The 20,852-nt window shown below is 47.9% G+C and overlaps 2 protein-coding genes across 4 annotated transcripts in view; one reads left to right on the forward strand and one right to left on the reverse strand.

Annotated features, from left to right (window-relative positions):
• Positions 1-260: 260 nt before the first annotated feature.
• CEBPG (CCAAT enhancer binding protein gamma) lies at positions 261-10,198 on the forward strand. 3 transcript variants are annotated; one of them, XM_036231575.1, is made up of 3 exons: positions 261-442; positions 1,764-1,882; positions 6,682-10,198. In XM_036231575.1, the coding sequence occupies exons 2-3, from the start codon at positions 1,880-1,882 to the stop codon at positions 7,228-7,230; spliced, it is 552 nt and encodes a 183-aa protein (XP_036087468.1). In that variant the 5' UTR covers positions 261-442; positions 1,764-1,879; the 3' UTR covers positions 7,231-10,198. The 3 variants fall into 3 exon arrangements, with proteins under 3 accessions (XP_036087468.1, XP_016021534.1, XP_016021532.1); XM_016166048.2 differs by lacking the exon at positions 1,764-1,882; XM_016166046.2 differs by lacking the exons at positions 261-442; positions 1,764-1,882 and adding an exon at positions 523-751.
• A 3,161-nt stretch (positions 10,199-13,359) lies between these two features.
• Positions 13,360-20,852, reverse strand: part of PEPD (peptidase D) — a 112,231-nt gene continuing 104,738 nt past the window's right edge. The window contains exons 13-15 of the mRNA XM_036231574.1: positions 17,869-18,053; positions 14,375-14,566; positions 13,360-13,883 (exon numbers count right to left, since the gene is read on the reverse strand). Coding sequence (XP_036087467.1) covers positions 13,746-13,883; positions 14,375-14,566; positions 17,869-18,053 — 515 coding nt within the window. The 3' untranslated portion in view covers positions 13,360-13,745. The remainder of the gene's footprint in view (positions 13,884-14,374; positions 14,567-17,868; positions 18,054-20,852) is intronic.

Here is a 20,852-nt window from a genome sequence, read left to right on the forward strand (position 1 = left end):
CTCCAACTTCCACAGAAGCTTTCTCACGGAAGGCTGCACACAGCTCCTCTCCGCCGCTCTGCGCGGGCGGCGCCGCGAGACAGTCTGCTTCAGCCACGCCCGCCAGCCCCGCCGCGCCTCAGCCAACGCCTTCTCCACGTGCCCGCCTCCCGCAGCCAGACATCAGCGATTGGCTGTCGGCTCTGCCAGTCACGAGGGGCGGGCGCGTCACCTGCAGGCCGGCGCCCCCATTGGTCGTGGCAGCGGCGGTAGCGCGCGCGGCCCCGGCGAGGAGGGGAAGCCGGTGGTGGCGGCGGCGGCGGAACGGGCGGAGGCTGCCGGTTTCGTAACCGTCGCTCCTCCTCGCTGACTCGCAGGCTGAGAGGCCTGGGTCGGGTCGGGCCGCGTGTGCGGGGCCGCTCGGAGTGGAGGCCGCCTGGGGGCGGGCGGGCTGGAGGCGCAGGTAAGGAGGCCGCGGGCGAGCTGAGGGAGAAGGAGGAGGCCGCGGCGGAGCCGGCTGCTCGCATGGGCGCGGGCCCGGCCGGAGGAGACCCGGCCTGCCCGAGGCGGCCGGCTGGCCTGGAAGGATCCGCGCGGCCCGCGGCACGGGCGGCGGCGGCCCCGCGCGGCGTCTGATGCAACCTGCCGGCAACACCCGGCGGGGCGTCTGAGCTCATCCCTGGCCGTCGCCCAGCCCCGCGGCGCCGCCCGCCGACCACCGCGCTCCCCCGGGCACCCCTCGCCGTCTGCCCGGGATGGGATGGAAGACGAGGTGCGCCCCCTCCAAACCCCGGCCCTCTGTTTGTGAAATGTGCTGTGGTGACAAGCCAGGCTCGTATTGGCCCTTGGGGATAAAGGGTGTTCCCAGAATAGCAGGAGGTGGACCGTATCTTATTTTAGTGCGATGTAGGATATTTCCTGCCCCACCAAAACTGCTTAATGTGAGGTGGTCGAGAATTCTGTTCAGAATAGTGAAAAAGTAGGAAAAGCAGTCAGTGTTACATACGTGACGATACAGAAACACTGTTATGCTCACTTACGGAGCTATAGTTTAAATGCCCGACAATTTACTGTTGAACATAGGTGAGGTGAATGTGCAGCAACCACGAGTTGAACAGAAAAGAGAATAGCAAGAAATGAGCTTCGTTAGCCTGGTGGGCGGAACACAGTAAGGAAAAAAGCTGGAAGAGATGCCTTATTAAGATGGAGAGGATGAAAATACAGGTTTGAGGGGAAGAGTAATCTGTTTTCCCAAGTAAGCTTGTATGTTTTTGTTCTTCAGAAGGTTTAAGTGTTGGTTTTCCTCTTGTCTGAGTTTTATGCTATTCTGGCATCTTAAAATGTGTCAGTTTCAGAAAGGTTTTAACATTGGTGGGTTGCACAAAAATTGTTAGTTTTGTCTTCAAGCCGACACTCCTTATGTGAAGAGATTGTCCTTTAATTCAGATAGGATATGTGACTCTCAAAGAAATTTTTGAAGTAAAAAACTATAAGGGCATGCTTTATTAAGAAATTCGGCATCGAAAAGTTGTGGATATTTAAAAGTGAAAATCTGGTCAGCTATTACACTTGAGTAATATTTGGGAGAAGCTATTTCTAAAGTTGATTCTTCATTTCTGGAAGAACTTACTGTAAACAAGGTTAAATAATTACAGGATGCTAGTGAGCTGAGGAATTTTTCAATTTGTTGACTTCTGCTTCTCATGGGCACACTTGTCTGATTTGGTCATTTTTAATACCTGCCTTAAAAAAACATAGGTGGAAACAAAACTTCATTTTTTCAGAATACCCTTCAAATTCTCCAGAGCAAGGTTGTCTGTGATCATGGCGAGAGAGGAGAGAGAAAGGAGAGAGGAGAGAGATTGATTTTCAGATTCATCCCTAGGGATTTAAACAGCACATGGTGAGTTCTTGGTAAAGACAGGTAGGACCTCTTGGGGCTGAACTTCCCCTGATCACAGTAATGGTAACTGCAGGTAGCCATAATACCAGGTTTATCGCATATTCATTCTTGGGAGAGGATCTTTCCGTGGATTCTTATGTTGGTAGGTACATTGGTCTCCTACCTTTGTGGTTTTCCAGCCCTTTCAGTAAAAAAAAGAAAAAAAAAATTAAGCATGACCTGCTAATAGATATATATTTATAAATGATGTGTGTATACTATTTTTTGTATGTTGTAAATCAAACCAAAAGTGGATTTAAAAAATAACATTACAAAAAGACAAATGAAAATACACCACCACCACCCTTTCATACTTAAGTACTCCTGAATGTGTGTACCCTTCTTCATGGACCCCTGTTTTGGGTCATGAAGCAAACAGTGGCAATAGAAATACTACTCATCTGGGTGTCTGTTGACTTGGCTTTATTTGACTTGTAGTACAGAGTTTTCAGATCCTGGCAACATATGCCTAAGAACTTGAGGTTGTTAATTGGAAAACAACTGGATTAAGTAGAAAATGAAGGTTCTCAACTGAAATGAAGCAAAGATCAGAGAAGAAAGATGTTCACTGTATAGACTGGGGATAGAGTTGCAAATGGAACTGTATTTTTATTTTCCTATACCCCTTTGAAGAAGACCAAGAACTTTAGGTAGTAGGACCCTGATATGTTAGTAACACTTTTGATTTAATTGTGGTTGTTTTAGGAGATTTTAATGCTAGAGAGTCTCATTTTTACATGACATTTATAAAAATAAATGTTTTCTGTTAGCTTCTTGAGCCCATATTCAATCAATATTTCTTGAGCACCACCACTGTATGCTCAGCCTTTCACTAGATAGATGCTGGGGATGGGAAAATGAGGACAGAATCTTGCCTCTAGTTTAGTCTACAGGGAGACATACTGTGGAGCTGGCTTCAACAAACTGGGGGAACAAATTGGACAGAAGCACAAAGAAAAGAGCAAGCGTCGACAATTTAGGGGACCATTAGGGGTTCAGTATTGTTGAGTTGTGTAGGGTAAGGGAGCAGGGGCTTGGATTTGAACCTGTATGTGGGAGCCGCAGAAGAATTTTCAGCAAGAGGGTGTGACACTCAGGTTTGAGTGTTAGATTGCTCTGGAGACAGTGGTTGGAGGGAACACTGCTAAACCAGAGGAGACTAGTACCCCTGAGAGATGATGTCAGCCGGAGTAATTTTGTGGCATGGGGATGGAGAGGGATGGTGGATGTGAGGTTTATTTGGAGGGTGGGTGGGGTGGGTGGGTGGGTAGGTGGGTAGAATTGTCATATACCAGTGATTGAACAGATTTGGAGCAAGGGAGAAACATTTATGAACATTTTGGAGTGTAGACCTTCACTGAGGAAATTTGAGTGAAAAGTTTATTTTGGGGGGACCAGGGAGGAATATCTGATTGTACTTATGTGAAAAAAAAAAAAAATAACGAAGTTAGAAAAATTCTTGAAAGCTTTATCTTCCCAATGGAACTTGAGAAAAAGTTGATCTTGTTTTACTCATTTTAACACTCTTGAGTTTTCAGTGTGTTACTGATTTGAATGAGCACTACTCGAATTAAGAAATCTGAATTTTAAAAAATGTTACTCAGTCTATCTTTCATAAGATCTGTCCCTAAGCAGCAGTGGACCGCAAACTTCGCTGTCATCAGAATCACTTGGAGGTCCTGTTAAAACAAGATTGCTCAGACCTATTCCTAGAGCTCTTGATTCCTACATCTGGGGCAGCCTGAGAGTTTGCACTTCAAACAAGTTCCCAAATGACGATGTTGCTGGTCCAAGGAGCACCCTTTGAATACTACTGCCCTTCAGTTTTTCTACTGCTTCCTGCTTGAATGATTCAGACATGAGGAAACAAGGCGCCACCCTGCTTCCTGTAGACTGAACTTTGGAATGGTGTTTGTCCATATAGGAGCCAGACTTTCATTTAGAGTTGAATATCCAGATTTGAAATAAACTTTTTCTTTCTTTCTTTCTTTTTCTTTTCTTTTCTTTCTTTTTTTTTTTTTTTTTTTTTTTGCCAGTTGTAGGTGCTCAAATGTTTGTGGAAGGAAAAAAGCAAAAATGACAGTGTAAATGCCTTTTTTTAATTAGCATTAACATTAACATTGATCTTTGTAGCCCCCCTAACTTTCTTCATTCTGCTCTTGGCATTCTCTTCACTATTTTCTTGATGTCTTTTTCTTCTCATACAGGTCATGTCTTACAAGGCCATATTTGGGTTCATTTTTCTTTGCATAATCCAAGGAATCATAAATCATACCAAAGCCAGTTGCCTTGCCACCAAAGACAAAGATGACATCTGGTGTAGTCTTGTACAATTTGGCTGATTTTTCCTGAACTTCTGTCTTAGGTACTGTTGCCTTAGGATGTTGAAGATTCGTTTCCATTGGTCATGAACTTCCTGACCCTCAAACAGTCAGGGAGGAAAAGTAGGATCAAGTCTTACAGACCACTTAGCTCTTTGACTCCTTTTACTTGGTTCATTTTCCTTAATGGTCTTTTCATTTTAAGAGCTACTTTCTTGGCTTGTCTTTGGTTGAAAATTTTTTTTAAAATACATTTTTGGAGTTCTTTTTATTATCTCTTAGTTTCCCTTTCATGCGGTTTTACCAATTTGATGGTTACTCTTTGTTTTTCAAGCCAAAAATTTCATTTTCAAAACTTCACCTGCTATGTTCAGCCTAGTACCCTGGCAAGATGGCTCAGACTGAGGCAAAAACGTCCTTATCTCTGGGTACAAAAACAGGCATGAACATCACTGAATTTGGAGCCTTTAATAAGAGTTTTAAGTGACTGAAGTACAGGGTATATTGTCAGAATTGGAAGGCATTTTACCATTCTCCATCCCCCATTTGCAGAGATGGGAATCAAGGCCCATAGAAAGAAAGGGATATGTCCAAAGTGAAATTGGGGGAGCCAGAGCCAAGAGAAAAATTGACCTGGTTCCTGGTCTGTACTTTGGATTATTGTTATTGCTGAGTTGACTGTAGAAATAAGCTTTAAAGACTAAAATCGATATGGAAAATAAAAAAGATAAATTAAACATGATTATGATTGTTGAGATGATCCCAGAAGAGGTGTTAAACAAGTTCTTAAAAACTGAGTAAAACACTTACGTGTGCTTTACAACAAATAGATGACCACTAACACCATTCGTGTTAAGGGTGGCTCAAATTAATACTGAACTGCCATTTTTTAACTGGAAGGAAAAATAGACAACATAATGAATTATCAAGGGAAATTGTAAAGTGTCCATTACCACAGCTAGACTTGGAGTAGATATCCATCATGGCTTTGAAGGAAGCTTTCAGTCTTGCCTTAATACTGGAGTGAGAACAGATGACCCAATAACTTAGGGCTATCTGTGTGGCTTTAAAAACAATCGAAAGTAATGTTATAGACTTTTTAAAAGCAAAGATTAAAAAAAAAAACTAGATAAATAATGTTTATACAGAAATGCCTGGCTAAAGGTTTGGGTGAAGCTACTGGTGTTTACTAACAGCCTTTCTTAAGAACTGACATGTACTCATTTGAGGCATTTCATAATTGTGGCTCCACGTTCTTTCCATGATGTAGTTTTAGCAGTTTTGTGAAAAGAGAACAGAATGGTTTCATGGTTCATAACATTGCTTTTAAATTTTTAAGAGTGCTATGACTTCTTGGTGGACATGTTTCACTGAACTTAGTTTGTCTCGAAGTGGCTTTATGATGATAGGATAGGTATACTTTTGACACAGCTTGAGGTAATTGTAGCAACCTAGTTGAATTTATAGTAATCCAAGTATGACTGGTTTCTGAAACTGACTTCATGTTTACAGGCAGCACTACAGTTATTCTTCAGACCTGGCATGTCCTCTGAGCTCCCTTAGCAGCTGTGAAGTGGGCGCAGGCACTGCAGCTGCAGAGTCTCTGTCTAGCCTGAGTCCCAGTACTTGTACTCCCTTGGATGTGTCATTAGGGCTTTTGTTTCTTTCCTTGTGGTTTTAGGTTGACTGGTTAGATGTGTTTTTTAATTATGTCAGGAAGGAAAAAAACAGTATTAGCACAGTGGGATGGGAAAGCAAATTGGGTTATCTCAGTGCTCCTAAATTTATTATCCAAGAAACTAACGTAGGACATTTTTGTAAACTATCATTTGTGGTCATTAAAAAAATCGAAAGCGAAAACACCTCTTCAAAACATCCCATATGCTCCGGGAGGAAAGTCAAGTCTTCAGTGACTCATTCTGCATTTCGTAGAGGAACGTGTTGCGATCATAGTCCAGTATTCTTGATGAGTATTGGAAACTGGGAACTCTGCTGCAACGTTCTACTTTGACTTGACCAACAATTGAAACTTTCTCCCCTTTTCATTGCAGGTGTCTCTTCAATCATAATGAACTCAGCTTTTCCATGTTTAACCCAGACATCTCAAATTTCTCTCTGGCAGATTGCCAAGTGCTGCTGTTCATATGTGCTGCCTAATTAGTGGTATTCTTTTGTTTTTGGTTCCATTTTTGAAAACAGTCACAGATGGGCAGTGCCCTCAGGGATTCAGGTGGGCCGAATTTGGCCTTATGGTGCTTCTGTACTAATTTATCTTTCTCAATGAAATGATTTAGACTTCTGAAACATTAGAACAATTGGCAGTTGCTGTAGACTTCTCAGCATAATCAATTAATGTTGGCCTGCTGTTACTACATGCAAGTTTAATCTCATTTGATCTTGTCATTTTAAATATTTTAATGCAATTTATTCTTTAACTAGGTACATGTGAAGATTTCTTGGCAGTGTGGAGTGGAAACCATTGATCACCTTCCCCTCATTTCTGCCTGTTCTGTGTTGGCAAGGGAGAGTGCCCAAATGAGCAAGATATCGCAGCAGAACAGTAGTACTCCAGGAGTGAATGGAATAAGTGTTATTCATACTCCGGCTCATGCCAGCGGCTTACAGCAGGTTCCTCAGCTGGTGCCTGCTGGCCCGGGTGGAGGAGGCAAGGCTGTGCCTCCAAGCAAGCAAAGCAAAAAGAGTTCACCCATGGATCGAAACAGTGATGAGTATCGTCAACGCAGGGAGAGGAACAACATGGCTGTGAAAAAGAGCCGGTTGAAAAGCAAGCAGAAAGCACAGGATACACTGCAGAGAGTGAATCAGCTCAAAGAAGAGAATGAACGATTGGAAGCAAAAATTAAATTGCTGACTAAGGAATTAAGTGTACTGAAAGATTTGTTTCTTGAGCATGCGCACAACCTTGCAGACAACGTGCAACCCAGTAGCACTGAAAAGACGACAAATTCTGATAATGCAGGACAGTAGACCTCACCCTTTCCAAACTTCACAGTGTGTGGCTTGAAGGCTAAAGGTGTGACTTCCTACACCCTTTATATCAATGGCATAACATTGTCTTGTTCCATTATTCAAAGATCCATTGAAGGTTGTTTTCTAGGATCAGCACTGAAGAATTGATTAGCTTAAAATGTTAACCATGTAATTTGAATATCTGGTTTTAAATGATATGGATTTTTGTGGGGATAAACAAATTTTTAAGGTATATGGTAAAAAAAAAAAAAGAGAAGCCCTGGATCTTAATGTTCTTAAATTCTGACTTCCTAAGAAATGCTGCTTTTTTAGGTTAACAAAAGGAATGGGGAACTGGTAGGTCCTGTAGGAGGTTCTTGGTTTCAATAATATGGTTCATTGGATTAAGAAACGTTGAATGGTATCTGTGTTAGTCTGTAATTTTATTCTAAATTATATATTAAAAATCCTTAGGGATGTAGAAAATAATCACTTTGTAATTTAGAGTGATTTCATGTGTAACATAAACCTTGGTTTAACATAATTAGTACTGTTTTCCCCAGCAAGTGCAAGTTTTTGAATAATGATGTTAAGTAAAGAAACCCCATTGCATTTTAAAGGTAGTGTACAGCCAATTGATTTAAAAATATAATTAACATTTAGGAAGCAAATAGATTTTTTAAAAATAAAAGTAAAGCATATTAGAATTGTGCTGGATACCTTTCTTTGTATTGTTAGATTGGTATTTTTTTGTATCCTTATAAAAAGCCCAACTCAATAGTTTAAAGAAACTTGTGTACCAGTTTTAGTTTCTGCAGATGCTAGTATTTTTTTAAAAACACCATTTTGACAGCCAAGTTAGTAAACAAAATATCTTAATAATTTGATCACACAAGCTACCGATTAGGTTTTAGAATATTAATTCAGCAGGTAGTTTCTCCTTGGTTCAAATGTTTTCAATTGGGCCATGATCTTTAAAGGGATACTTTCTTGTGAAGGATCATTTGGTGTTTGATCTTAACTATTAGAAAAATACATCATCAACCCCATGCCATCTCCCAAAATAATTAAGAAAACTTGAAAGTGTAAGGTTTAACCTTTAATTTATTTCACTTAACTACATCTTTTTATATTTTTGTGACATTTCTTTTTCTAGTTAGTGGGCTCTTCTCCCAGACTTTTTGTCCACTGCTTCTGTTTAGTTATTTGTTTGCTTTTGTGTCTCATAAATTATTTTAGAAAAAAAATACTGCTAGAACTCAGGATATTGACGTTTTGTTGAGACTAAGAAATGGCAGTCACTAAAGTTGGGAATCTCTAGTCTGGTTTGTATCAATGTTAGTAGTTTTGATTGTCCTTGTAGCACAATTGTAGCTCAAATTTGTTGGCTTTGTGAAGTTTTTTTTTTTTTTTTTTTTTGGTGCCTGGGCTGGTGACTAGAGACTGAGTCACATCTGATTTAAAAGTTTGTTTAACAAGTTTGTGTTCATTTTTGGCCACATTGCTGTTTCATACTAGGACCTGGGACAGTGTAACCAGTATATAACTCAAGTTGCACCCTAGGGTTGGTGAACAGTGCTGTCTGTGTTCTTCTCCCGGGCAGAAGACATCACAGTGCCCTGAAACTCAGCAAAGCCATTATTTTTAGGCCATGAGTCTGCCATGAGCCCCTTTGCCAGTAACAGGAGCCCAATGTTCCATGAGAGCCACTGTCCCAGAAGGGTTAAGTCCCTATAGAGCCAGGAGACAGACTAGAGGTTTCTGTTAGGGTCCAACATCAGTTTACTTCAATTGGAGTATCGATCTACTAGTAATAAATGTTTTGAATAACTAATTAGGAGATAACCACAGATCCTACTGAATCTTTAATAGCTGATTGATGTTATATAATTAATCGGAGATGCAGTTAGATCACTTGAATCTTTATTAGATCAGGTGTTAGACATTTTAATCTTTTTTACTGAAAAATCTTTCCGAAATTGATGTCTCCATGGAATTTATAGGTACCAGTTATATGAATTAACCAATCTTAGAAAAGAAACTTGAGGGAAATTATCAGGAGTGTGTACTCAATATTTCAAACCAGTACATAAAATTGGAACTTTTGGAAAAATGTATTAAAGTTTTCCTGTTACCTATGCAAATCAAAACTTTAGCACGAGCATCCCTTTATGCATAGAATAAAAATGTTAACCATCATCTTGACTATCTTACTAAAGTGGAAATGAAAGCTTTTAGTTTGATAAATGTATTAGTATAAAACAAATCAAGTGTGGGGAATGGGTAAGTTTAGAGCTTTGGGAAGTATTCAGTGACTTTCGGAACTTCTGTTTTGTAGGTTACGTTTGAACCATTAGGATTTGATCTGCCTTTGCAGGCAGGTCCAGTGGTTTAGGAATTAGGTTTTAGTATATAAATTTCTAGTTGGATATGAGTCTCCCGGGATGGGTGCTTTCTGACTGGTCATGGCTGCAGGTGGTGAGATCTAGAGCAGCTCTTCCTGGTGTCTGGTTCCTTTCGGTTATTGGTGGTATGCGAGCTCAGATACTTTGGACATTCTTACTAAGAAGTAGTAAGATTTTAATAAAATACGACCAGAATATGGTCACATGATCAGTCATGAGTGTGAAATTCTCAAATTTATACAAAAGTAGTATGTACAATTTAATATTTGATGATAAAGGAAATTGCCACAGCTTTGATGTTTCTTAATCCCCAATAGAGAGCTTGGAACTTTGTACCTAAACAATTGACTTAGCACTCAGAGTGCTTTTTGATGCCTTAGAAATAAGAAAAAAATTTTTGTTTGACAAAAGCTAGGAAGGAGAAAGTCCATTCTACAGCTGTTAGACCTGCCTCTCAGGAAAAAGTACTTAACTTGTTCTTTTTGTCCCTGGCTTTCCTCAGTTTGTGAGATTACTCTATTTTTTTAAATATAATTTTATTTCTTTCAATGAATTTGAAATAAAAAAAACTTTGGAATAATGACTATTTCATTGTGGGTTTCTTTATGTAGGTTTATGTTAAATATCATGATGTTAGATACAATGATAGTCCAGATGTTAAACAGCTTTGCAGAGCAGGCAGACACCTTGCTGTCTCCTTCCTAGCCCAGGGCAGGGGTAAGGTGGGGGTGGGGGACAAGCAGGGGTGCTTTTGTCCAAGTCTAGATTTCCCTTAATGGATAGGAACGGAGTTTTCTCTGAATATGGAGTACCTCTTTAGTTATATTCTTTGTCACCCGGTCTAATCTAAAAATGTAAATTAGAGGAAGCACTAACTGACAGTTCCCACTCAGACGCCTAATGTCTCAGTGCGTGGGTTGGATTTACAGAGGTAGGAAATTAGTTCTTAAGAATGTCAAGTAAGGCGTTTCCCTTAAAATTTATGGCACGTATATAGTCTTCATTTACATGATGCCATAGAGTGTCTATAGAAATGAATTCATAAATATTGAGTCCAAGAAGCTGATTTGAGTGTTTTGAGGGAAGCTGCCATTTAGATACTTTTTTCCTATGATCCTTCAGTTTATTTTCATGTTTTGGGAAAGGTCTACTTATTACATCTTAATAAAAATTGTAATAATTATTTCTATGGGTGGTATGTCCCATTTCATTTTTATGAATTAGTTGTAATCGAGAATCTAGTAACTTGTCTTGGGGAATTTTACAGACACGATTTGTGAAGGTACCAGTTCTTTTTTAATAAAAGCGCTTTTAGACCTCTCACCACCTCAGTATCTGAAGAGTTCATATGCATTTCATGTAAACTCAAAGGAGAACACTAACCCTGAATATTCGTTTACTGCAACATGCCATCTCTCAGAGCTTTAGGTCTGAAAGTCATGCAGAGCTGTCTAGAGCAGGGGTCCCCAACCCTTGGGGCACTGACCGGGTACCAGGGTACCAGTCCATGGCTTGTTAGGAACCAGGCCGCGCAGCAGGAGGTGAGCAGGAGGTGAGTGAACGAAACTTCATCTGTTTGCAGCCACTCCCCAGTGCCAGCATCACCTCAGCTCCATATCAGATCATCTGGCATTAGATTCTCATAGGAGCACAGGTTCCTGGTGCCGAAAAGGTTGGGGACTGCTGCTCTAGGGAATTTGGGGCTGTACAATTTGGGACTTGAGAATGGAGTTGTTAGTGAGGCAGTCACGTGTTAAACAGTTTTGGCAGCCCGAACACCTGAGTTTTGCCAATCCCTTAGAAGCAGCTGTTAGAGCCAGATGCTTTTCCTCATCACCACCTTTCAGTTCTGCCTCCTAAGTGTCTCTCTTGTAGCTGTCGGCTTCCCCTCTCCCACTCCACCTGCAGAGCCATTGTCCTCTCTGCCTGGACTTGGTCTTCTTGGACCATTGCAGGCTCTCCAGAAGCTTTAGCCATTCCCCAGTGCACACAGGGCAAGACCCAGCCTCCTGGTGGTGTGCCTCCAGTTGATCTTGCCCACTTTATTTCCTTCCATCCTCTCTCATATAACTTTCCCAAGCTCTTTTTACTCCAGGGCCACCTTAGGATAGCTCCTTACGCCTGGAATGCCTCTCTTGCATTTCACTTAAAACACTTCCTGTTATCCCCCTAGCTGTCTAGACAAAGTAAATTGTTACATTCTTTCATGGCACTTTGCAGTGTTTCTGACGAAATATTTGTGCATGTTTGTTTAAGGTGAAGCCTCTTGAGGAGACTGCAGGCTCTGAGAGCAGGGAGCATGTTTTTATCATACACTGGCACGTGGAAAGGCTTTTAGCATTATAAAGCTTTCTGGAAGGGTCTCTAATATTTTCTGAAGTTAATGCAAATTTCTTTAGTGATTGGCGATGTAGAAGTTGGCTACCTCCTCTGGAACGTGGGGTAGAGCAGGTGGCTACTACGGGCAACCTGAGACCTGCACCTTCAAGGAATGCCCCTTGACTTACCAGTCTGAGCCAAACCAGAGTCACATCCATGTTCCCAGTGTCCCTTCTGGACAAAGCATTTAGTTACTGAGATTTCTCCTTGTTCTTTATCTACTTGCTTAATAATCAGAGGAAACATTTATGTGAAGTGGGCAGTTTTGGCATGAAATGTCTGACAGAGAAAGATGTATGCTACACTCAGCTATATTTTTAAATTAACTGAATGGTTCATTTAGATTCCCAACCTAACTTTAACTGGCTTTATCTGGGGTGGTGTGGGGGATCGAAACCCTGAACACAAGAACGTGTCTTACAGGCACAGCTCAGGCAGAGAGATGTTGGGTGAACTCACACTCCTGACGCTCAGAAAGGCAATCATTAAACTGCTCAGGGCCACACATAACTTAAGCAATATATCTGCACTAGCAGAAAACCTTAAAAATTGGGTGTTATAAATCTAAGAAGTAAGATAAATAAATGGTGACTTGGAACTGAGTTTTCATGTGGCCACATCGCAAGCAGTTTTTTGTAATTGCCATAGGAAGAAATCAACTTGTGCTAAACTCTTTGTGATTTCTCAGAATGCCTCTAGCTTGGGCCATAGAGTTTTTCCACCACACCAGGGTTTCATCTCTGATTTCTTTTCTCACTGGCCCTTCACCTTGGCTCAGAAACTCCTGGACGAGAGCTCTGTGAAGAGACAAACCTGGAATGGTGCACAGAATCCTAGAAGCTGGCTTCAGGGGGTGGGGCAGTTCTATGGGACCCTGGGAGAATTGGGCCAGCAGAGGTAAGGACAGGTAGTCTGCCACTGGCAGGGATCAGACCCAGCTGGCCCTTGATGGCTCACGGCCTCAGAGTGGAATTTCAGCACTGGACTTACACTTGGAAGACAGATGGTCTCGGCAAACATGGAAGAAAAAAGCTCACCTTTGCCATGGTGCTGCCATCTCTCGGATGCTGGCTTTGCTAGCATGTCCCGCATGAAAAGGAAATAAAGGACAAGGAGTCTCTGTGTCACATCTCAAATAACGGTGCCTGAAGGGCTACATAATCCTGCCCCTTTCAGAAATCTAGCTTTGAGGCAGTAACTGTATCAAAGAGGCTTCTCACTCTCCTGGTTTACCTTCTGCATGTGCAAAGCCACGGTGTGGGATACAGCTCCCTATGTGCCTGACTGAGCCCCGGGATCTCTGCAGGGTCGGTGACTAGGTCTAAGTGTGTCAAGGGATAAAGGACAGAAAAGGAGCCATGTATAAAGGACAATTTAAAAAAAGCTTTTATTGCAAATTCTATTTGTGTATTGATTTTTGAGAGAACACTGGAAATTTTTCTTTCCTGAGCAGAAAAATACAAATGACAGCAAGACACATTTTAGTGGCTACTAAAGAACAGCGTGTCTCATATTAGCATTTAAAAAGCCACTGTCATTTAAGCAAAGTAATAACAGATTAGGGTATGATCTCGCAGGACGTTAATAAGAAAGCTGCTCCTCCTAGGCCACGGCGCTGTTCGGTGTGACTGGGCATTGAGGCTGGCATGGGAACCATCTTGCCGCTGGGTGGCCCAGCAGCAGGCTGCCTGTTGTGAACACAGGTTGCAAGGCCGGGTCCCCAGTCCCACCGGGCACTCCTGGCTGGCTCTACTTTGGGCCAGAGAAGGGAGTGAAAGCCTTGTCACAGCCTGCCATGCATGATTCGATTTCCTCCACTGTGCGGGGCACACAGGTCAGCAGCTCCATGCCACTGTTAGTCACCACGACGTCCTCCTCAATACGGACCTGGGTCAGACCAACAGATGGTCAGTACTTCTGAGCTGCCCTCATGCCTGTGATTAGAGGGCCAGGCCCCACACCTCCCGGCGGAACCCTGCTGAGTGGGAGGGGCCCTTTCTGAGGAATGGTCAGTCCTGCCCTGATGGAAGGAGCTGGCTGGCCTCAAAGCCTCTGGGTGACTCCTGAGAGGAATGCTCGTCCCATGGGGCTACCTGCTCGTGCCACCTGCTCTCCCTGTCCTGGCCCACTGCACCTTGCTAGTGGATGAGAGCCTCTGGAGTGGGCAGGGTTTTGTGGAATCTGTGTCTCTTCTGTTGAGCGGTAAGGCACCTGTCTGGTGACAGACCATGAGAAAGGGCAGGACAGGTCCTTCTCAAGTGAGGAAGTCAAGATTGTCCCTCCTCACTCTTCGGTTCCTGTCCTGGGACAAAGGTGACATGCGGCAGTGGGGAATGGGGCAATCTGGGAGCGAGGTCACGGGGCCCATCGGAACTCACCCCACCAAATCCACGAAAGCGCTGCAGGACCTCGCGGTTAAAGAAGCAGGCGCGGGCCGGGTCAGCCAGGGCCTCGTTCAGGAGGTGGTCGATGAAATAAATGCCCGGCTCCACAGTGAGCACCATTCCTGGCTCCAGGTGCCGAGCAGTACGCAGGCTCCGCAGGCCGGGCTCATCAATGCGCTCCACGCCCTGTGGGGAAAGGAAGGGTGAGCACCCACCTGATGGTTCCCAGGCTGGAGGGTGACCGAGGAGGGCGTTAGCTCCAGCCCAGGGCCCCTGCCTCAGCAGGAGACAGGTGGGCACAAGGCGGCACCAAAGCGTAGCGTCCCTGTGTGCGGGCTACCTCCAGCCACGTGGGGTCTCACTGCAGCCGCAGCGGTGGCTTTGTGAGCTGGGAGTCTCCAGCTGAGACTCACTCCTGCTGTGCTGTGCCATGGGCACTCCAGAGAAGACCCTCTACTCTCTGCACACTCCTTGATTTTAGTGTCCCTGCCCCTAGTTACCCTCAAAACTGCCCGCAGGAGCCCTGTGGACACCATGTGCTCACACACAGGGCAAGCTGCCATGGGACGGGCGGGGTGTCAGGCAGCCCTCACCTGGGCCCTCTCCCCGCCAGGGGAGCAGCAGAAGCCAAAGCTGTGAAGCCAAAAAAGCTCTTAAGGAGGCTGCGAGGCTGCCTGGGCTGCATCTCTTCCCAGCAGTTCAAGTGGAAACCGGCTCCAGAAGTGCTGGGCCTGGCTTTCTCAGGCCAGGTTTTCCATGTGGCCTTCCAGGAGGAGGGACAGGTGCTGTCATCAGGAGGGGCCTGCCAGCACCAGCTCTGGTGTGATTATGCACAAATGCACACACACCCCAGGTGCATGGCCCTTGCCCAGCTCTGGGCATAACTGAGCCCCAAGCAATGGCTCCCAGCACTCGAGGAGTGAGCGGCAGTGGCAACTGCTCCCCACAGAGGCACCTCCTCCCTCCAAGTGCCCACTCAGCCTAGACCTGTCCACTCATATGGGCCTAGCTGACAGGGCTGCCTGGGCTGTGAGGGCAGGTGGTGCCTAGCCTTCCCCAGGTCCCTGAGGCACCATCCAGCCCTCAGCCACGGCCTGGGAGTGAGTGGGCAGCAAGTGAGCATTCTGGTCAGGCTCCGAACTTGCCCTGCCCCGCTTGCAGCAGAACCCTGCAAGCCCAGCTGCTGGAAACGGAGCTGTCATTTCTGACTGTTTAGGGGCCAAGAACATCAGACTTCAATTAGTGGTTCATGTAAGGTAACCAGAAACAGGCTGGCTCAGCCTCCACCGCTGGGCACCACAGGGAAGGCTGTGACCGTGATCCCACGAGGGCAGAGGCAGCAGCGCACACACACAGATGCTGATGTGCACAGCCACTCCGACCTGGCGTGAGCCAGGCTGGGACGGAGGTGCTGAGGGGACACCAAGGCACTGCGACCTCTGTGGGTCATGCTCTGGACACAGATGTGGTCTCATGTGGTACCTGACCCCACAACACTTTTTGCCTGGACGGGTAAGGCAGCAGAGCAGGGGATGAGGAAGGGCCCCGTCTGGAATGGCAGGCCCCGTGCTCGGGCGCCAGGTGCTTGCGGGGCAGGGCGGGGCAGGACAGGGGCCCATCTCTTTCCCAGAAGTTCCTTGTCAAAGCTGGGAGTCCGGGGTCTCTGCTCCAGGCTTTCCTGCTCCTGCCATCTGAAGTCCACGCCTTCCCTGCCACCCCCTCCCATCTCTTACTTCCATGCTAACCCCTAAGTGCCTGTCCCCCTCTCTCACTTCAAAGCTGTCAAAGCCAGGGGCCTGGCAGAGACAAAGGCCTGACAGTCATGTCCCCCATTCTCCCTGTCCCTATGGGTACATGTCAAGCTATTCCGTGGCTGTACATAAGGGAGGGGGCAGTTTGCTCAGGCTTGCACAGAGACAGGCTTTCAGGTGAGGAGAGGGGAGAATGGTAGGGATCCCCAGGGCCATAGGAGGACATGCCTGCCCCAGCACCCCTTCAGAGAATTAGCTCTCAGGCATTGGCCCTGGGGGGCCCACCCAGAATGGCCAGAGCAGGGCTGGGAGAAGGATGGGGCCTGGGCTGAGAGCAGAGCCCACGAAGGCTGGGCCCACAGCACCTCTGGCTCAGGGACCCCAGCCTTATTGGGAGTAGGGGGTGCTGGGCCTATGCCAGGTCCACGCCGGCTTCCGCCTGGGCAGAGGGCTCAACGGGGCCTCAACTTTAACTGAGCTCTGAGCAGAGCAGACCCAGATGTGTCTGTAGGCCTGAAATAAAACAAATGACTTTTATAGGAAAAGCCATATTTTTTTCCACAATGTTTATCTGTCAGAAGAATAGGCTATGAGCACAAAGGGCTGCTTACTGGAAAAGATGAAAACAGTTTGCTGCCAATTTTCTCTGGTGGAAAAAAAGTGCTCTGGCGACTAATGAATAACGAACCTCAGTTAACAATGTCTGGAAGGCCCTTCTCTTGGCTCCCTGCACACAATGTGATGGATAGAAATTAGGAAATTAAAACTGATTTTGTTTCTCCAAATTTAACTGTTTACACTTGAGGAAAAAAATAATTGAATAATAATGCTTCTCTTGAGCAATCTCCCCCACCCCAATCGTTCTTAGTGCTTTCAAAATACCCTGCAGCCAACAGGCCGAGCATAGTCTTGGCTAACTGGCTGCTGGGCCCCAGGGTGTTCAGTGATTGCACAATCACCCCCTGCACCGTGGGCACCAGGCCAGGCGGCAGGGCCGGCTTTGCCCCCACCCACTGGCGCCCAGAGAGGCTGCAGCCACCTGCCGGGCAGGGCCTCCCGAAGGCCCTGTGGGTGGTCCTTTCCAGAATCAGTCGGTAGGAGGTGGAGGGGAAGGCCTAGTCTAGGGGCGCCCACATGAGCCTCCCTTCTCTGCCAAGAAGACGAGGGAGGCCCCAGGGGTGTGCTGGCCTGGGTGACGGGGCAGGGGGTCTGCTGCTGGGCTTGTGAGAGCACTGGGCTCAGCTAGTTCCAGGAGCGACCAGGGCCAGCCACCAGCTGGTAAAGCCAGAGGCAGAAGGGCATGACGAGTGCAGTGCCAGCCCCGTCGCGAAGACCCAGCTTCAGGGTGCTCACTGCCCGGCGTGGGACCCCGTGTACTGCACACTCATCGCCTGCCAGCCTTGAGGAAAGGTGCCACACCCAGCGCAGGGCCCCAGGGCTCACTGCACAACGCACACCCATCTCGCGCCAGGTCCCCTGAAGCAGCTGCTGGAGGAGGCTGGCTCACAGAAACGCCTCTGCCTTGACCAGGGCCCTTGGGGGTGCAGGGCACTGTGACAGGACCAACCAATGGGTGAAAAGGGAAGGGAGGAGCAGTGGGCCTTGCCAGGACCCCATTCTTCTTCATCCTGCCTGTCCCCACTACACCCCAGACATCTCCCAGAGCCCCACCCCACCCTGAGAAGGCCCAGCTCAGTGACAGCTCGCAGGCTGGCCACTTGGCCTGTCCACACTGACCTCAGGGTAGCCTCCCACGTCATGCACATCGATGCCCAGGAAGTGGCCCAGCCCATGAGGCATGAACACAGCTCCCAGGTGGGCCTGGACCATGGCGTCGATGCTGCCACTCAGGATGCCAATGCGGGCCAGCTCCTCCAGGTGGATGCGGTCGGCCAGGCGGTGCATGTCAGGCCACCAAACACCTGTGGCTCAAAAGGAGGCTACAGTGAGCTGTGGCAGAAGGGCTTGGGGTGAGGGTCAAGGGTGATGTGCCTGGGGACGGCCCTCCATGTAAGGCTGTCCCAGCCATAGCTCTGGAACTTGAGACCCTTCTGTCCGCTGTGTCCTCGGGGGTAAGCTCTTGTCACCCATGGCCAGGGACCCAGCCCTTGCTGTGTCTGTCCCCAGCCCGTGTGTGCTTTTGAGGCCATGGGAGCCCAGCCAGATACCTGCCTGGGCATCAGGAGGAGAGAGGTGAAAGTCCCCGACAGTGGATGTGGGGTGACCTCAGAGTCCCAGACAAGGTTCAGGCCCAAACACTGCCTAAGAGCCTCAGGCTGTGGGGCCAGGGGGAAGCCAGTGGCTGGGGTGGGGGCCACCCCTGCGCACCCTGGAATGGGGCCGGCAATCACCCTGGGAGCCACTGTAGGGGGCAAAGGTTTCTGGGGTAAAGGTACAGCTGGCACAGCCTCATGGGCTGGCTGGCAGGGGTCTGTGGCCCCACCTGCTACGAGCTCTGGGTGACCATTTCTGTGGCAGTGCAGTCATTTGAGCCACAGACAGACTGCTAATCAAATTCATCTTTGCCCCATGTTTCTGGGGCAAAGGTCACTGTGGAGAGCATTCCCAGGCAGGAATTTGGGGGAAGGCAGGCTCTGCAGGGCTCTGTGGCTCCCTGGGCAGCTCTTGCAGGCTGCAGCCTATGGCTCCTGGAGGTTTGCCCTTGGGACATACCAGCCATCCCAAGGGCGCGATGGCCTTGTCCATGGGTTCCGTGGAATCCCACCTTCGGCCTTGCTCAAAGGCATTGAATGCTCAGCCTAAGTACCAAATAGGGACTTAAGCCAGTGAAGCTCCTTTCCCCATCCCATGAGGGCTGAGTTTGGGGCAGTACCTGCCAAAGCCACTGGCCCCAGGAACCACAGGGCAGGTGGACAGGGTGGGGGCCTGCACTCCTATACTGCGCTCTGGCCAGAGAGGGTAGACAGCACTGGCCCCTGTGGCCCCCTCCACGTGGGCAGCAACCTGGCTCCCACGGGGCCTGCCACACCCTGCCGTCCAGTGCTCCATCACCGATGACTGTGGCCGTGAGAGGATAGCGCTGGGATTCCGCTCTGTGAGGGCCCTCGCTGGGCCCTGCGCTGGCCGGGGCCAGGCCACCAGGGTCTGGGCTCAGGGCTCTGAACCTCTGCGGTTGGCAGAAGGCAGATGATGGGCTCGAGGAATAGAGAGAGAGGAAAGGCCACCCTGGGATATAAGCCATCACCTCTTAGACAGTCGAGCTGGGTACCAGTCCTCAAAGTGGGGGCCCCTTTCTGGCCAGAAATAGAGGCCCCACTGTGGGGGTCTCGGGGTGAGCTGGACGCACAGGGCTGACTCAGTCTCTTGGTTGCCCAGGATTCAGGCTCTGAACATGTGGGTGGGGCTGCACCCTGGCTGGTTCACAGGGCCGTCTTGGCTCAACGCATAGGGCAATCCAGGGTGGAGGACGCCCTGGCCTGTCCCTAGAGACAGAGAATCTCCTTGGAGTCCAGCCTTGTTCTACCCATCTCGGCCCATGAGGCACTGAGGTGGAGGTGGTGTCCTGGGGTCTGGAGTCTGCCTATGGCCACAGAGACCCAGAGGGAGAGCCTAGTCTGCATCCCTGAGGGTGAAGCCAGGATGGGGGGCTTTGCATCTTGAAACAGAGCCTGTGGAACTAGCTCTCAGCTCGGCTGCTCCCCGCTGTGTGACCCGGACAAGCCTTCACCTCTGTAAGCCTCGGAGGCTTCCTATGTCAAACAGGGTCACAATGGAGCTGGCTGCAAAGGCTCTGGCACCTAGCAGAGGACTAGGTCGGTATCCCCTCACCCTCCCAAACTGCCGTTAGCCACTCTTCACCCATCACTTGTGGCCTGCCAGACCCTGGGTCTACTTTATGTTCATTGCATTCCTGGGGCACAAGCTGAGCCTACCTCAGCCTCGGGCCACTGCTCTTCTCTAAGATCAACCAACTCATCTCACCCTCCCCAGGCCAGGCCACCTCTGTTCCAAAAGCATACTGGGGTCTTTCTGCCTCATACCCTTTGCAGACCTATCTGGCCTGCGATTTCTCATCCTCGGATCTCAGCATGAAAGTCAGCCCCTCCCTGGTCACTCTCTCTCCGCAGTCCTGGTTATTACTCTCCTTACACCTTATCCCCTGGACAGGTCTGCTTCCTTGCTTCTCACGTCTCCCCCACGAGAGCAGTTGCCTCCTCCAGCATCCCAGGGCCTGGCAGAGCGTGCGGTTCAGAGGCGAATGTGCAGTGTGCTCTTTGCTGAGCTCTGTTCCCGCCCGTGGCTCTGGGCCTGAAAGAGCCCCTAAGCAGCCCTGCAGACTCGGGCAGCCCAGCCGAGGGCTGAGGAAGGGTGTCCTATGCGGTAGCTGATGCCCTAACCCTACTGAGACTCCATTTCTCTTCAGTGGGGCCTTTTCGGGTCTCCAAAGGAAGCCCCCAGAAGCAGCCTGCCTTCAAACACAGCAAGCTTCCAGTGGGCTGCGGTCTCGGCCCGGCCTCGGCAGGAGCAGGGATCAGGTATAAATCATGCTCCGTGCTGGCAGCTCGGCTCCCCTCCTAAACTCGTGGCCCCTCATGTGGCCGGACGTGCGGGCCTGGGCGGTCCCCACGGCGCCTCTGGTCTTCCTCGCCTGCAGCCCCTGGGGCAGGCCTTGCACACAGCACTCTTGGCTGGGAGTGAGAGTTTTCTGCCTGTGTGTGGTTAGAGTTGTGACAGTGACTAAACCTCTAGCAACTTGGCCC

The sequence above is a fragment of the Rousettus aegyptiacus genome, unplaced genomic scaffold (genome assembly GCF_014176215.1).
Source record: "Rousettus aegyptiacus isolate mRouAeg1 unplaced genomic scaffold, mRouAeg1.p scaffold_m13_p_14, whole genome shotgun sequence".
NCBI lineage: Eukaryota > Metazoa > Chordata > Mammalia > Chiroptera > Pteropodidae > Rousettus > Rousettus aegyptiacus.